Source organism: Salmo trutta, chromosome 32, assembly GCF_901001165.1.
Source record: "Salmo trutta chromosome 32, fSalTru1.1, whole genome shotgun sequence".
In the NCBI taxonomy this organism is placed as follows: domain Eukaryota; kingdom Metazoa; phylum Chordata; class Actinopteri; order Salmoniformes; family Salmonidae; genus Salmo; species Salmo trutta.
Window position 1 is genome coordinate 1,246,408 of NC_042988.1, and position 17,940 is coordinate 1,264,347.

Consider the following 17,940-nt stretch of genomic DNA (forward strand, 5'->3'; position numbering starts at 1 on the left):
AGATCAACTAGCCCATGTCAGCGTAAGTTTTTTTTTATTTAGGCCTTTTAGCCCAGAGATGTTGTAAAAAAAATTGTCACTCAAATATCACATGAATACACATTAGAAATGGCGAAGTGTATAGAATTGCAAAAAATAAGCTTTAAACGTGCAAAATTCTCTCCACTAACAAGAGGGGTGTGATCAGTTTGTGTCATGAACAGTGCTTGTGCCCATAAAAATAGGCATGTGCGTGCAGGGGGGGGCACGGGATGTAACCCAATGCTGGAAGGGGGGCCACCCCAAGTGAAAAAGTTTGGGAACCCCTTATTATATATTATATGATGCGTTCTCAGAATGGGTGAGCCTAGTATGTTATTTTTTGCCCACTACATTTGTTTTTACTATACAGTACGGTCTAAATCGTATGTAGTACATTTAGTAGTAATACACAGTATGTTAGGTCCATCGAGGAACTTTAAACTGCAGACCGTCTTCTCTGCAGCCCCGTCGATGTGGGTGGAGGAGTCTGTACAGTGCGAAGTGAAAGTCTACACGCCCCTTTCAGTCATCATGTTGCTGCCTTAAAATTAAATAAATAAATAAAATATCTACGCAACCAACTCCACATATGAAAAGTGAGAGTAAATTACAGAAATGTTACTAATTAATAAAAAACAAAGGGTTAAATGAGAAGTTTGCTTTTTTACAACCAAATTTTTACAACCAAATCTCTTTTTTTTTATGTAAATGGTATATCATAGAAGGGTGCAGACTTTGTTTTGAGATGTCCCTTGTAATTGAGAAACTTACCCAAACCAGTGAATCAATTCCTCATCCAGTGCAGTATGGGGGGGCTCAAAGGCTTTTTTCCCCCTCTGCATTGTTGGGAAGGGCCTATAAGCATTTCACTGTTACACCTGTTTACGAGCATGTGATTTATTTTATTTGACTTCCTCATCCTCGTATGCTACTACACAACAAGGATGAGGAAGTGATTCGCTGGTTGGAGTATGTTTGTACAAATAAGCTAACTCGTATGTAAAGATAAGAGATCTTAAGTCTTTACAACAGTAGATAATTGAGTTGTAACAAGTGGGCTATTATTACTAAAGCATAATTTCAAGTAAACAAAATTAACTCGATACCAGTGGTGGCCAAACTTGCCCCACTGATCCCTAATCTACTGGGTGAGCAGACTACTATTCCAGTACCTCAATAGCACACTTGAAGTTTTAGTTGAATCAGGTTTTATATTGCTGGGCTGAAACAGACCTCCAGCAGACCTCCAGCAGTTGGCCAGCAGTTGGCCTGCTCCAATTGTATTAGGTTTATACGTTGTGTGATGTTTAAACTGTGTTTTTGTGTACATTTGCTAACGTATGTAGGCCAACAGATACAGTGCCTTCCGAAAATATTTACACCCTTTGACCTTTTCCACATTTCGTTTCACAGCCTGAATTTAAAATGGATTAAATTGAGATTTTGTGTCACTGGCCTACACACAATACCCCATAATGTCAAAGTGGAATTGTTTTTAGAAAATGTTATAAATAGATTACAAATTAAAAGCTGAAATGTCTTGAGTCTCAGAATTCAACCTCTGTTATTACAAGCCTAAATACACTGTGAACAAAACATTAGGAACACCTGCTCTTTTCAATAACAGACTGACCAAGTGAAAACAAGGATCCCTTATTGATGTCACCTGTTAAATCCACTTCAATCAGTGTAGATGAAGGTGAGGAGATCGATTTTTAAGCCTTGAAACTGTTGAGACATGGCTTGTGTATTTGTGCCATTTAGAGGGTGAATGGGCAAGACTAGATTTAAGTGCCTTTGAACGGGGTATGGTACTAGGTACCAGGTGTGTGTGTCAAGAAGAAGAACTCTGATGCTGCTTGGGTTTTCATGCTCAACAGTTTCCCATGTGTATCAAGAATGGTCCACCACCAAAGGACATCCAGCCAACTTGACACAACTGTGGGAGGCATTGGAGTCAACATAGGCCAGCATCCCTGTGGAACACTTTCGACTCCTCATCCATGCCCCGATGAATTGAGGCAAAATGGGGTGCAATTAATATTAGGAAAGTGTTCCTAATGTTTTGTACACTAAGTTCAGGAGTAAAAATTTGCTGAACATATATAATACTTTTTGGGGTTGTTCATTTTTGTCCTGTTACATACAAGTTTTGCAAATCCCAACTCCCCCTGAGACACCCGTAGGGTGTCGCTGTGCCCTTGAGCTAGGCACTTAACCCTAATTGCTCCAGGGGCGCTGTACAATGGTGACTCTGGCCGTTTTCCCATTAAGTTGCATTGACTCACTCTATGTGCAATAATAGTGTTTAACGTGATTTTTGAATAACTACCTAATGTCTGTACACACACAATTATCTGTAAGGTTCCTCAGTGAATTTCAACCACAGATTAAACTACAAAGACCAGGAAGCTTTTCCAATGCCTCGGAAAGGACACCTAATTGGTAGATGGGTAAAAGTAAACAGACATTTTAAATATCCGTTAGAGCATGGTGAATTTGGATAGTGTATCAATACACCCAATCACAACAAATACACAATCGTCCTCCCTAACGCAGTTGCTGGTGAGGAAGGAAACGGCGCAGGGTTTTCAACATGAGGCCAATGGTGACTTTAAAACAATTTAATGACTGATAGGAGAAAACTGAGGATGGATCAACGACATTCTATTTACTCCACAATACAGTGAAAAGAAGGAAGGCACTAAAGTAAAACTGCAAAAAAAATTGTTTTATGCCCTGAATACAAAATGTTAAGTTTGGGGCAAATCCAACACATCACTGAGTACCACTCTTCATATTTTCAAGCATGGTGGTGGCTGCCTCATGTTATGGGTATGCTTGTCATCAGCAAGGACTAGGGAGTTTTTTTGTGATAAAAATAAATCTACTTAAATCTATGGCAAGACTGTTTAGGAATGCTCAACAACCAACTTGACAGAGCTTGGAGAATTGTTTTGTTCAAATATTGTACAATTCAAGTGTGCAAAGCTCTTAGAGACTTACCCAGAAAGACTCACAGCTGTAATCACTGCCAAAGGTAATTCTAACGTGTTGACTCGGGTGTTCAAATATACCCTTATGTAAATGATATGTATTTATTTCTATAAACTTACAAATATTTCTAAAAACATGTTTTCACTTTGTCTTTATGGGGTTGTGTGTGTAGATGGGTGAGAGGATAAAATTTTTTTAAACCATTTTGAATTTGGGCGGTAACACAACGAAATGTGGAGTAAGTCAATGGGTATGAATACTATCTGAAGGCACTATATAACCCATGACATCTAAGATATACCCTTAGTCTTTTGCGACATTCATTGGGAGTGCTCTCTTCATTTGCAAACAGGCTTTAGTTTCCATATCTGAAGACAGAAAACGTCACAAAGACACAGGCTTCATTATACTCAAATTAGATGGCACTGAATATTATGTTATTATCTCTTTGTCCTCAAAGTTCTACTCTCTAGGGACTGGAACTGGAGAATCTTTTCATATTGTCCTCCCACAAAATTACATGCCCTTTGCAGTAGCCTACGCTCTCCTTTTACTGACAGCTGGAGCTGCAATTACACCCTTTTTCGTGGCTGTTATTTACAAATGCATTTTGAGACTTTTTAATTTACAATGAATTACATCAAGCTAATAGGAAGTTAGCTAGCTGATACATTTTAATTTACTTAGCTAGCAGCTTAGTTGAGTTAGCCTACAAAGGCGCCTACTGTAGCTAAGGTAATAATACATTTTTTACATTTTAAAAATATATTTACTTACTTGAATATGTTCTCCCACTCTGTTTTTTTGGATCTTACAAAAATGAAATAATGGGAAATCTTAATTTATTATTATGTAGGAAAAAATCCTGGTAGAAAAGCATAACGTTAGCCAGCAGCCTAACGAATGGAGACGCGGCAAAAAGTGTTTTTCTAGGGAGGCGTGACAACGACGTGATTTTGGAGATAACCTAGTCTCGCGTTTCCTTTTCAGAAGACTGAATGCCAAAGACACACCTGAATAATTTGCTAGAAGGGCTTGTCAAGTGGTTTTAAGTGGTCCATTCTCATTCCTGACAAAACATTTCTTCATAATCAGAGACCAGGTTTGAATATTGCTCTCCATCAATGATTCCCAATCAAATGTATTGAGTTTGGGCAATTTTACAAAAACAATGAATATACACTCAGTGGCCATTGAGTAATGGGTCGGACCCCCTTTGCCTCCAGAAGAGCCTGAATTCTTCGGGGCATGGATTCTACAAGGTGTTGCGTTCAAACGTTGCTCAATTGGCATGAAGGGACCTAACGTGTGCCGGGAAAGCATTCCCCACACATTGTTATTGTGCTTTGCTTTATGGTCTCAGGGGACTATTGAAAATGAGACCCTGATCTCAATTGGGCTCCCCTGATTAAATATAAGTTAATAAAACATTAACACCACCGCCACCAGCCTGTACTGTTGATGCCATGGACTCATGCTGCTTACGCCAAATCCTGACTCTGCCATCACGGACCAGGATTCGTCAGACCAAGCAATGTTTTTCCACTCCTCAGTTGTCCAGTGTTGGTGATCGCTTCTTCTTGTTTTTAACTGATAGGATTGTAACCCGGTGTGGACGTCTGCTACAATAGCCCATCTGTGATGAGGACCGACAAGTTTGCGTTCTAAGATGCCAATCTGCACAGCACTGTTGTACTGCGCGTTATTTGCCTGTTTGTGGCCCGCCTGTTAGCTTGCATTATTCTTGCCATTTTCCTTCGACCTCTCATCAATGAGCTGTTTTTGCCCAGAGGACTACCGCTGACTGTTTTTTGTTTGTCGCACCATTCTCAGTAAACCCTAGACACTCATGCGTGAAAAGCCTAGGAGGCCGGCCATTTCTGATATACTGGAACCGGTGCGCCTGGCACAAACGATCATATCACGTTCTAAGTCGCTTAGGTCACTAGTTTTGCCCATTTTAATGTTAATTCGAACAGTAACTGAATACTCGATGCCTGTCTGCCTGCTTTATATAGCAAGCCACGTGACTCACTGTCTGTAGGAGCGAACCATTTTCATGAACGGGTGATCTACCTAATAAACTGGCGACTGAGTGTGTGTTGCTTAAGAGTTGTACAGTTGGTAGAATCGTATTCAAAATTATTCACAGCTGGCTGGCTACAAGGCGCTTCTACCAAGTATTAGCTCTGGGGTGTGAAGATGCACACAATCAAGAAATGTTATTTTTTTTTACAAATCTGTAGGGAAAAAATCACAATCGTGGTATCCAGAAATAACTTTCAGTTCCTAGCTCATTGTTACAGGTGTAGATTTTAAGGAATTGGATAGGTCTAAGTAATATGGTAGTAGCTCTCATAGGCTGGGACATTTTTCTAACACCTAATCAGTTCTCTCAGGTGGCAGGGGCTAGGGGTTGTTTGCCTTTCTTTTTACCAAAAGTGCTGTAAAAAAGCATGAAAATGCATGTAATGGACAGTAAAAAAAACTTTTAAAAAAACTAAAGAAGTTGGTCATTTAAAAGGTTATTTCATGAAATTGAGCATGTGCTTATCCTCATCTCTACTCTTTATTTGTGGCAGGTCGGAGACTGAACATTACAGCAGAGAATGATTGTCGGAGGCTGCACTGCGCTCTCAGGGACCTCAGCTCCCTACTTCAGGCTGTCGGGAGGCTGGCTGGGTATTTCATTGGGGACGTTTTCGCCGCACGCTTCAACGATGCACTAGCGGTGGTGGAGCGGTTAGTGTGCCACACTGCTTCCTTCAGTCACTTTCATTGAAATTTCGGTTTACTTCCTGTATTGGCTAAATTTAAATGAATTTGACCCACTTGCTCTGCTGTCAAACATCAGTGTCTACCTTCGTTTTGGTTCCTATTGTCTACCCCTTTGGTGGCCTCCAATATGTGAAAGAGAAAGGGAGAAAATTAGCTTTTGGCCAAAATGAAATTATGCATTTTCCTGACTGACCACCTACACTTGATTTAATTATTCCAAGTGAATTTTTGAAAAGTGGCAAGATGATTTTATGTCTTGATTTGGAATTGACAATGCAGTATTTCCTGAATTGAAATCAAATTGACCTCAATCCTGTCTTTTATTACAGGGGATAATTTTGATAAGGAAATAATTCCGATTGCATCATTGTTTAGTGTGTCTGCACTTGTGTTTCTAGGTTGGTGGAGGTCACATGCTATGGCTCTCAGATCAGCCTGTATGACTTGGAGACTGCCGTGCCATCTGTACTCAAGCCTGACCTCATCGACGTGTGAGTGTCAACTGTTTACTGCCACTGTCTACAGTGCCTTCAGAAAGTATTCACATCCCTTGACATTAACCACATTTTGTTACAGCCTGAATTTAAAATTGATACAATTTCGATTTTGTGTCACTGGCCTACACACAATACCCAATAATGTCAACGTGGAATTATGTTTTTAGGAATGTATTCAACCCCTTTGTTATGGCAAGCCTAAATAAGATCAGGAGTAAACATTTCCTTAACAATTCACATAATAAGTTGCATGGACTCACTCTATTAGTGTTTTAATATGATTTTTGAATGACTAGCTCATCTCTGTACCCCACAAACATACAATTATCTGTAAGGTCCCTTAGTCGAGCAGTGAATTTCAAACACAGATTCAACCATAAAGACTAGGGAGGTTCTAATGTATCGCAAAGAAGGGCACATATTTGTAGATACGTAAAAATAAAAAGCAGACATTGAATATCCCTTTGCGCATGGTTAAGTAATTCATTACACTTTGGATACATCCAGACACTACAAAGATCACATTTTATTTGTCACATACACATGGTTAGCAGATGTTAATACGAGTGTAGCGAAATGCTTGTGCTTCTATTTCCGACAGTGCAGTAATATCTAACAAGTAATCTAACAATTCCCCAACAACAACTTAATACACACAGAACTCGAAGTGATGCGACCATCTCTGTCGGCGCCATCATACAGGTGTCCTTCCTTACTCAGTTGCCGGAGAGGAAGGAAACCACTCAGGGTTTTCACCTTGAGGCCAATGGGGACTTTGAAACAGTTAGAGTTTAATGACTGTGATAGGATAAAACTGAGGATGATTCAACAACATTGTAGTTACTCCACAATCAAGTGGAGATTTCAGTGCAGCCTTTGATATTATTGAGCATAACCTGTTGTTGAAAAAAACATATGTGCTGTGGCTTTTCAACCTCTGCCATAGCGTGGATTCAGATCTATCTATCTAATAGAACTCAAAGGTTTTTCTTTAATGGAAGCTTCTCTAATGTCAAACATGTAAAGTGTGGTGTACTGCAGGGCAGCTCTCTAGGCCATCTAATCTTTTCTATTTTTACCAATGACCTGCCACTGGCATTAAATGAAGCATGTGTGTCCATGTATACTGATGATTCAACCATATACTCATCAACCACAGCTGATGAAATCACTGAAACCCTTAACTTCTTGTGGATCAGTGGGACGCTAGCATCCCATTTCGACACCTTCCGGTGAAATTGCAGAGCGCCACTATAAATATTAAACTTTCATGAAATCACAAGTGCAAAACATCAAAATAAAGCTTAACTTGTTGTTAATCCAGCCGCCGTGTCAGATTTCAAAAAGGCTTTACGGCGAAAGCAAACCATGCGATTATCTGAGGACAGCGCCGAGCACACACATGCATAACAAATCATTTTCAGCCAGGGAGTTGCGACACGAAAGTCAGAAATAGCGATATAATATGTGCCTTACCTCTGAAGATCTTCTTCTGTTGGCACTCCAAAAGGTCCCAATTACATTACAAATGGTCCTTTTGTTCGATAAAGTCCTTCTTTATATCCATAAAAACTCAGTTTAGCTGCCGCGCTTCAGTCAATAATCCACTCAGTTTCCCTCCTTCAAAATGCATACAAAATGAATCCCAAACGTTACCAATAAACTTATCCAAACAAGTCAATCAACGTTTATAATCAAATCCTTAGGTACCCTAATACGCAAATAATCAATCAAATTTAAGACGGAGAATCGTTATTGTCTTTACCGGAGAAAAATACCAAAGAACGCGCTCTCATTCACACACTTGGAAACACTACAGCAAAAATGGGAGCCACCTAGAAAAACTACAATTCCTGGCAAATTTTTCCAAAAACCAGCCTGAAGCTCTTTCTAAAGACTGTTGACATCTAGTGGAAGCCCTAGGAACTGCAATCGGGGAAGATTTCGCCCTATTATAAAAGTGCCAGCCATTGAAATCAGTGGTAGGATGATTTTTTTTGGGGGGGGGGTTGTCCTCGGGGTTTCGCCTGCCATTTCAGTTCTGCTATACTCACAGACATTATTTTAACAGTTTTAGAAACTTTAGAGTGTTTTCTATCCAAATCTACCGATTTATATGCATATCCTAGCTTCTGGGCCTGAGTAGCAGGCAGTTTACTTTGGGCACACTTTTCATCCGGACGTCAAAATACCGCCCCCTATCCCAAAGAAGTTAACAAAGAGTTGCAGTCTGTTTTCGAATGGGTGGCCAGTAATAAACTGGTCCTGAACATCTCTAAAACTAAGAGATTTTGTACAAATCATTTCCTAAGTTCTAGACCTCAGCTCAATCTGGTAATGAATGGTGTGACTTTTGAACAAGTTGAGGAGACTAAAGTAACTTGCCGTTACCTTAGATTGTAAACTGTCATGGTGAAAGCAAATCGATTCAATGGTTGTAAAGATGGGGAGAGGTCTTTCCGTAATAAAGAGATGCTCTGCTTTTTTGACACCACTCTCCAAAAAGCAAGTTCTGCAGGCTCTAGTTTTGTCTAATCTTGATTATTGTCCAGTCATGTGGTCAAGTGCAACAAGGAGATCTAGTTAAGCTGCAGTTGGCCCAGAATAGAGCAGCACGTTTTGCTCTTCAATGTAATCAGAGGGCTGATATAAATACTATGCATGCCAGTCTCTCTTGGCTAAGAGTTGAGGAGAGACTGACTGCATCACTTCTTCTTTTTATGAAAAACATTGTTGGAAATCCCTTATTGTTTGCATAGTCAACTTACACACACTTACCCACGCAGACATGCCACCAGGGCTCTTTTCACAGTCCCCAAATCCAGAACAAATTCAAGAAAGCGTACAGTATTATATAGAGCCCTTATTGTATAGAACTTTCTTCCATCTCATATTGCGCAAATAAACAGCAAACCTGGTTTCAAAAAACAGATAAAGCAACACCTCACGGCACAACGCCTCTCCCCTATTTGACCTAGATAGTTTGTGTGTATGCATTGATATGTAGTCTACGTGTGCCTTTTTAATTTTTTTATTTTTTATGTAGTTCTGTACTAGAGCTGACTCTTGTCTATTTATGTTATGTATTATGTCATGTTTTGTGTGGACCCCAGGAACAGTAGCTGCTGCTTTTGCAACAGATAATGGGATCCTAATAAAATACCAAATACCAAAAAGGAGGAAGCCTGTACAGAATAAAAATATTCCATCTGGTTTGCAATAAGGCACTAAAGTAAAACAGCAAAAAATGTGGCAAAGAAATGAACTTTGTGTCCTGAGTACAAAGTGTTATGTTTGGGGCAAAGAAATGTAATGGCGGAAAACCTGGTTGTTTGCTTTTCAACAGACTGGGAGACAAATTCACCTTTCAGCAGGACAATAACCTAAAACACAAGGCCAAATATACACTGGAGTTGCTTACCAAGGCAACGTTGAATGTTCCTGACTGGCCATAGCTGCAGTTTTGACATAAATTGGCTTGAAAATCTATGGTATGACTTGAAAATGGCTGTCTTGCAATGATCAACAACCAACTTGACAGAGCTTGAAGAATTTTTAAAAGAATAATATGCAAATATTGTACAATCCAGGTGTGCAAAGCTCTTAGCAACTTACCCAGAAAGAACCAGAATGACTCACAGCTGTAATCGCTTCCAAAGGTGATTCTAACATGTATTGACTCAGGGGTGTGAACTTGTGTAAATTAGATATTTCTGTATTTCATTTTCTGGGAAACAGTGTCTCCCACGGGGGGCCAGCACAAAAAAGTGTCTCCCACGGGGGGCCAGCACAAAAAAACAAAAAAATACTGTATGAAATGAAATGTATGCATTCACTACTGTAAGTCGCTCTGGATAAGAGCGTCTGCTAAATGACTAAAATGTAAATGTAAAAATGTTCAATAAATTTGCCAACATTTTGAGACAACATGTTTTCAATTTGTCATTATGGGGTATTGTGTGTAGATGAATGAGAAATCTATTTAATCTATTTTGAATTCAGACTGTAGCAAAATGTGGAATATGTCAAGGAGTATTAATACTTTCTGAAGGCACTGTAGATATAAAGTGTATTCATCACAAATTGCTGTCTTTTACCCTTGTCTGTAGACGTAACTTAAGAATTCACCCCTTTATTAAACCAAAAAATTTGTGATAAGAAAATAGTCAGAGAGCGTTGGATTTTCTTGGCAGATATAACTGTTTGTCACAGTTGTTAATGTGTGTTTGTGTCCAGCCATGCCCAGTCCTTGGCGGCGTTGCAGGCCTACTCCCACTGGCTGGCTCAATTCTACAGTGAGGTCCAGAGGCAGAATCAGAGCCGCTTCATCAGCCTTGTCACCTCCACCATGGACGCCACCGCACCACTCATCACTGCCAAGGTAACCACACACACACACACACACACACACACAGTATGTGGTAGTAACAGTATGTCTTTGTTAAATCTTACCTAGTTGCTGATGTTGTGCAATTGGTATCATGACACCGTGGTTCCATTTTTATGCCGACCAACTGAGCTTGCATGTTTGTGTTCTCATTGGCCAAAAACTGGTTATCAGATCATTTTAGCAAGTCAACTAAGAGTCTTTGTCAATTCCTTGTTACCTATTTCATTGTCAGACTGTATTTCTATTCTAGGTACCTGAAAAGTTGCTGCTGTCGGCATGCCATCTCATGGTGTCCATGGCCACCACCGTGCGTCCTGTTTTCCTAGTCACGTTGCCTGCCGTGCAGAACATCTTCAACCTCATCACAGAGAGCCAGACTCGCAGGCTCCCCCAAGAGGTCAGAGTGCGCCATTATGGCTTCAATGTTATTTTGAGGCTTAGGGCTGAAATTCAATCCACCCATGGGTTGTTGTCAATGCCCGGCCGTCATCTTATTTCCTGATTAGAAGTGGACCACTTGAAACAATAAACATTTTATCTGTCTGGATTTTGGGGTGTAGCGCTTTAGGGCTCTATCTAATCTGCCAAAGGGTGAGGGTGATATCCAATGTGTGTGCGTGCGTGTATGCATAATGTGTCATGGAATGTCTATACCCCCACCTATTGTCGCACATGCTGGAGTGAGTATGGTTATGCGTGGAGGGATCTGTCTAATGTGTGTGTGTGTCTCCACTCCTCCAGGCCCACATGCTCGTGTGCAGGGCTCTGTCCAACATGCTGCTGCTGCCTTGGTCTAACCTGCCAGAGAGCGAGCAGCAGTGGCAAACCCGCTCCAGTAGCCACGCCAGCCTGCTGGCTGCCCTTACCCGCCACTACCGCCTACTGAGGGGCACTGCCAACCAGCCCCCACACCGCCTTGGCCTGGAAGACAGTCAGTTGGGCATCACGCCATTTATCAACCTTACGTCTCTTATAGTTTTGATAACGCTTCCTTCTACAGTCCTATTTCGGCTGGTATTTACTAAGAAAGAATGTGGTGAAAGATGTGATGACAATGGGTACTTTTAAGTACTTATTTCTAGGCTTGGGCGGTATACTGGGGTATTTTCAAGTACCAACGGTATGATTTTCAATACCGCCAAAAGCTTATTTTTTTATTTTTTACAAAAGTATATGGAGTATGTTTATAAAGACCACATGGCGCAAACATGACGTGATGATCCACTGTTGAGCATCACAAGAGAGATGATTAAGTGACACTTTAAATTAATTTGCCAGCTACATATCTTATATCTAGAATTTAAGATGTGCCAAATACATTTGCTCCGGCTCAGGGCTCCAGCTATGCATTTGGTTTGCTAACTTGCTAGCTGTAAGTGGCTAGCTTTCAAGATTTAAGCTTATTGGTTACAGCAAAGACAATCAATTCCCTCCTGGATCAAGTGCGAGTAGCCTTTTTGAGATAGTTATGACTTTATTCGCTGGGTGGTCTGTCCTTGCATTTAGTTTATGTTCGCTTGCTCTTATTGCCATTTAGCTAGCGTCCCTTATGAGAATTTGCTAGTACTTTGTTAGCAAAAATAAATAAACCATGTTTGGAAAGAAATTGCACCCCATGTGGACACTGCCGGTAATACCACATACCCCAATATGGTACATGAACGGTGTGAAGGTACAGTGGTTACTCCACTAAAAGTTTTGTGATTATGCTGCAGGCCTTAGAGGTAATTTGTGGTTTAGTACCCGGCGTCACCACTTCATTACTCCAGACCAGCGCAAGGGGGAGTTTGAGCACTGATTATGCTTTTGGGTCCTACTGTGTCTCTAACTGACAATGAATGGGTGACATAAACCTAAATAGAAACTGATAATTGTGCACGACTTCAGTATTACTTACTAAAACTGTTGTTACACTTATTTTATTTTGTTAGGATTATTTTTCTCTTACTGTAGTAGTGTAGGCCACTCCCGACAGGTCATGTTGTACAGCGCCTGAGTGGCGCAACGGTTGCTACAGATGCTGGTTCAATACCCGTGCTGCCCTCGACTGGAAGACCCATGAGATGATTGTAGGTTTTTGCTTTCTCTCCCTCTAAAAACGGAGATAAATAATTCTAAATAAGAAACTGGCTTTATTTACAAATTCAAACAATGTCTCACCCAATGCTCAAGAATGGCCTTTTTCTCGCTCATTTTGCGTTATTTGAAAACAAAATAATCTCAAATATTTGTATTTTTATTTCAAACAAAGCGATAAAAAAATATATATTATTCATTTAGAATTATATAAAAGCCTGTTGGATATTCTGACAGATATATTATTAACCCTGTTATTAGCAGGACAATGTATATTGATCATGGCTCCCGAGTGGCGCACGATGGGATTGCCTTGCAGTTCTCCCGCTGTATCCACTGAAAGCGCGCGAGGTTCAAGCTACGAGGGCAGGGGGCACAGGATGGGCCGCAGAGCCGCGCACAGAAGACTGACCTAGCCCATGGGGAAGGGTAGACACCCACCCCGCTACACTGGCAACACTTTAAGGGGCATTTCACTAATAATAGCGCTGACTAGGGATACATTCCTGCTGTTCTGTTCTTAGTGCCAGTCTGCACGTTCAAACTAAAACAATGTAACTGATAATGGTGTCTTTATGAGAATGACGTATAGAAGAGGCGGAGGAACAAGATGGAGTCACAATCCATGCCAGGCACACCTGTGAGCTCTGGAACTCCACCTCCGACAGCCAGAGTCAACATACCTGGCGAGGTCGTCGGTTCACCCTGACATTTCCATTCCTCTTCTGGCAACAGAACTTGACCAACTGCTCACCGGGCACAGCAAGGGCCGTCCAGACCGTTATGCTGTTCTACTATTCCAAGGAAGTGTAACCGAAGAGAGATACCGCAAGTGGGCACAGAATGGTGCCCCCACATATTGAATCTGTACCGGTACCCCCCTGTATATAGTTTTGCTATTGTTATTTTACTGCTGCTCTTTAATTACTTGTTACGTTTATTTCTTATTCTTATCCATATATTTTTTTAAACTGTATTGTTGGTTAGGGGCTCGTAAGTAAGCATTTCACTGTATTCGGCACGTGACTAATACAATTTGATTTGAATACCAACAGTGATTTATCCCGAGGCAAATGTGGCTTACCAGTGAACCTCTGTGTGTTCATCATTAATACTGTGTCTCAGAAGTTTCTGTCCATGACTGATACAACCCAAAACCGCATTAAAGACAGAGTTGAGTACTTGAGGTCACCGAGAAAGTCTGAACATGGCCTGCTCTCCCTTCTGTAAGGAATTAGGCACTTTACCATATTTACTACAGTATGTACTGTAGGCTATGTTTACTTGTCAGACTGCACAGTAGCCTAATAAACAAATGCAGCTGGCTTATAGCTTCTAAATGCTTTATTATCCAAATGTAAAAGCATATACTGTACGGTACTGTATTTCTTCAGCATCTTTATGCTTTCGTTAATAAAATAATGATAAAATACTCTTTCAAACACACACGATCATGTTGTACAGCGCCATTATGGCTATTAGCAGAACTATATTTTGGCCTTTATGGGCGGCGCACAATTGGCCCAGCGTTTCACTCCCTCTAAAAACAGAAATAAAAGTTTTGGCCTTTACAAATATTATTTTGGCCTTTTCAGATTATAGTCGCTTTCTTTAGTTTTTTAAAAATGAAATAACTTTCAAAATGTCGTTATATATTATCAAGTTGACGACACAGTCATATAGCCCTGCACCTACATAAAGCTGAGTGATAAAGCTGAGTGACTCACTCATTCATGGCTTTGGATCAAAATAAAAATGTACCAACATTCTTTCTGATAGTCTTTAATAAAGAAATGTTTTGGTTATCCTGACCTGGACACCATGTACAGCATTATAATAACCCATTATGGGCTATTAACAGGACAATATACCCTTACCAACACCTCTCTGTATTTTGATACTTAGTGGATGTGGGCTCCCGCAGTGCCAAATGCGTTGCTACAGATACAGGTTCGATACCCGTGCCGGCCGCCACCGTGAGACCCATGTTTTAATTTAGAATCCTCCAATCCTCTATGTAATTATTGGTCACATCATATTTTTCAATATACTGTAGGCCTACCGTAGGCGACATGAGTCTCACCAGCCCAATCTCCAGACCTGAACCCAATTGAAAACCCCTGGAATGTGATCAAGAGGAAGATGGATAGTCATAAGCCATCAAACAAAGCCGAGCTGCTTGAGTTTTTGCGACAGGAGTGGCATAAAGTCACCCAACATCTATGTGAAAGACTGGTGAAGAGCATGCCAAGACGTATGAAAGCTGTGATTGTAAATCAGGGTTATTCTACCAAATATTAATTTCTGAAGTCTTCCTAAGTTTAAACATGAGTATTGTGTTGTTTAAAAATGAATTTGAACTTATTTTCTTTGCATTATTTGAGGTCTGACAACACTGCATCTTTTTTGTTATTTTGACCAGTTATTTTCTACAAATAAATAGTCTAAATGACAATATCTGTATTTGTAATTTGGGATAAATGTTGTCAGTAGTTTATAGAATAAAGCAAAAATGTTCATTTTACCCAAACACATACCTATAAATAGTAAAACAAAAGAAACTCATCATTTTGCCGAGGTCTCTTCGTTTTTTTCGAGATCTCTAATATACACTGCTCAAAAAAATAAAGGGAACACTTAAACAACACAATGTAACTCCAAGTCAATCACACTTCTGTGAAATCAAACTGTCCACTTAGGAAGCAACACTGATTGACAATAAATTTCACATGCTGTTGTGCAAATGGAATAGACAACAGGTGGAAATTATAGGCAATTAGCAAGACACCCCCAATAAAGGAGTGGTTCTGCAGGTGGTGACCACAGACCACTTCTCAGTTCCTATGCTTCCTGGCTGATGTTTTGGTCACTTTTGAATGCTGGCGGTGCTTTCACTCTAGTGGTAGCATGAGATGGAGTCTACAACCCACACAAGTGGCTCAGGTAGTGCAGCTCATCCAGCATGGCACATCAATGCGAGCTGTGGCAAGAAGGTTTGCTGTGTCTGTCAGCGTAGTGTCCAGAGCATGGAGGCGCTACCAGGAGACAGGCTAGTACATCAGGAGACGTGGAGGAGGCCGTAGGAGGGCAACAACCAAGCAGCATGACCGCTACCTCCGCCTTTGTGCAAGGAGGAGCACTGCCAGAGCCCTGTAAAATGACCTCCAGCAGGCCACAAATATGCGTGTGTCTGCTCAAACGGTCAGAAACAGACTCCATGAGGGCCCGACGTCCACAGGTGGGGGTTGTGCTTACAGCCCAACACCGTGCAGACCTTTGGCATTTGCCAGAGAACACCAAGATTGGCAAATTCGCCACTGGCGCCCTGTGCTCTTCACAGATGAAAGCAGGTTCACACTGAGCACACGTGACAGAGTCTGGAGACGCCGTGGAGAACGTTCTGCTGCCTGCAACATCCTCCAGCATGACCGGTTTGGCGGTGGGTCAGTCATGGTGTGGGGTGGCATTTCTTTGGGGGGCCGCACAGCCCTCCATGTGCTCGCCAGAGGTAGCCTGACTGCCATTAGGTACCGAGATGAGATCCTCAGACCCCTTGTGAGACCATATGCTAGTGCGGTTGGCCCTCGGTTCCTCCTAATGCAAGACAATGCTAGACCTCATGTGGCTGGAGTGTGTCAGCAGTTCCTGCAAGAGGAAGGCATTGATGCTATGGACTGGCCCGCCCGTTCCCCAGACCTGAATCCAATTGAGCACATCTGGGACATCATGTCTCGCTCCATCCACCAACGCCATGTTGCACCACAGACTGTCCAGGAGTTGGCGGATGCTTTAGTCCAGGTCTGGGAGGAGATCCTTCAGGAGACCATCCGCCACCTCATCAGGAGCATGCCCAGGCGTTGTAGGGAGGTCATACAGGCACGTGGAGGCCACACACACTACTGAGCCTCATTTGGATCAAAGTTGGATCAGCCTGTAGTGTGGTTTTCCACTTTAATTTTGAGTGTGACTCCAAATCCAGACCTCCATGGGTTGATAAATTGGATTTCCATTGATTATTTTTGTGATTTTTCAGCACATTCAACTATGTAAAGAAAAAAGTATTTAATAAGATTATTTCATTCATTGAGATCTAGGATATGTTATTTTAGTGTTCCCTTTATTGTTTTGAGGAGTGTATATACACACACAGTGGCAAGAAAAAGTATGTGAACCCTTTGGAAATACCTGGATTTCTGTGTAAATGAGTCATAAAATTTGATCTGATCTACATCTAGGTCACAACAATAGACAAACACACAACAATTATGTTTTCATGTCTTTATTGAACACACCGTGTAAACATTCACAGTGCAGGGTGGGAAAAGTATGTGAACCCTTGGCTTTAATAACTGGTTGACCCTCCTTTGGCAGCAATAGCCTCAACCAAACGTTTTCTGTAGTTACGGATCAGACCTGCACAACGGTCAGGAGGAATTGTGGACCATTCCTCTTTACAAAACTGTTTCAGTTCAGCACTATTCTTGGGGTGTCTGGTGCGAAGTGCTCTCTTGAGGTCATGCCACGGCATCTCAATCGGATTGAGGTCAGGACTCTGACTGGGCCACTCCAGAAGGAGTATTTTCTTCTGTTGAAGCCATTCTGTTGTTGATTTACTTCTGTGTTTTGGGCGTTGTACTGTTGTATCACCCAACTTCTGTTGAGCTTCAATTGGCAGACAGCTAGCCTAACATTCTCCTTGCAAAATGTTTTGACAAACTTGAATTCATTTTTCCGTCGATGATAGCAAGCTGTCCAGGCCCTGAGGCAGCAAAGCAGCCCCAAACCATGATGCTCCCTCCACCATACTTTACAGTTGGGATGAGGTTTAGATGTTGGTGTGCTGTGCCTTTTTTTTCTCCACACATAGTGTTGTGTGTTCCTTCCAAACAACTCAACTGCAGTTTCATTTGTCCACAGAATCTTTTTCTAGTAGCGCTGTGGAACATCCAGGTGCACTTTTGCAAACTTCAGACGTTCAGCAATGTTTTTTTTGGACAGCAGTGGCTTCTTCCGTGGTGTCCTCCCATGAATTGTTTAGTGTTTTACGTATCGTTGACTCGTCAACAGAGATGTTAGCATGTTCCTGAGATTTCTGTAAGTCTTTAGCTGACACTTTAGGATTCTTCTTAACCTCATTTAGCATTATGTGCTGTGCTCTTGCATTCATCTTTGCAGAATGAC

The 17,940-nt window shown here is 41.3% G+C and overlaps 1 protein-coding gene across 2 annotated transcripts in view; it reads left to right on the forward strand.

Annotated features, from left to right (window-relative positions):
* xpo6 (exportin 6) overlaps window positions 1-17,940 on the forward strand; it is a 64,388-nt gene that overhangs the window by 35,971 nt on the left and 10,477 nt on the right. For both annotated transcript variants that reach the window (XM_029726973.1, XM_029726974.1), the window contains exons 13-17: window positions 5,601-5,760; window positions 6,195-6,287; window positions 10,530-10,674; window positions 10,934-11,080; window positions 11,425-11,614. In XM_029726973.1, the coding sequence (XP_029582833.1) occupies window positions 5,601-5,760; window positions 6,195-6,287; window positions 10,530-10,674; window positions 10,934-11,080; window positions 11,425-11,614 (735 nt within the window). The remainder of the gene's footprint in view (window positions 1-5,600; window positions 5,761-6,194; window positions 6,288-10,529; window positions 10,675-10,933; window positions 11,081-11,424; window positions 11,615-17,940) is intronic.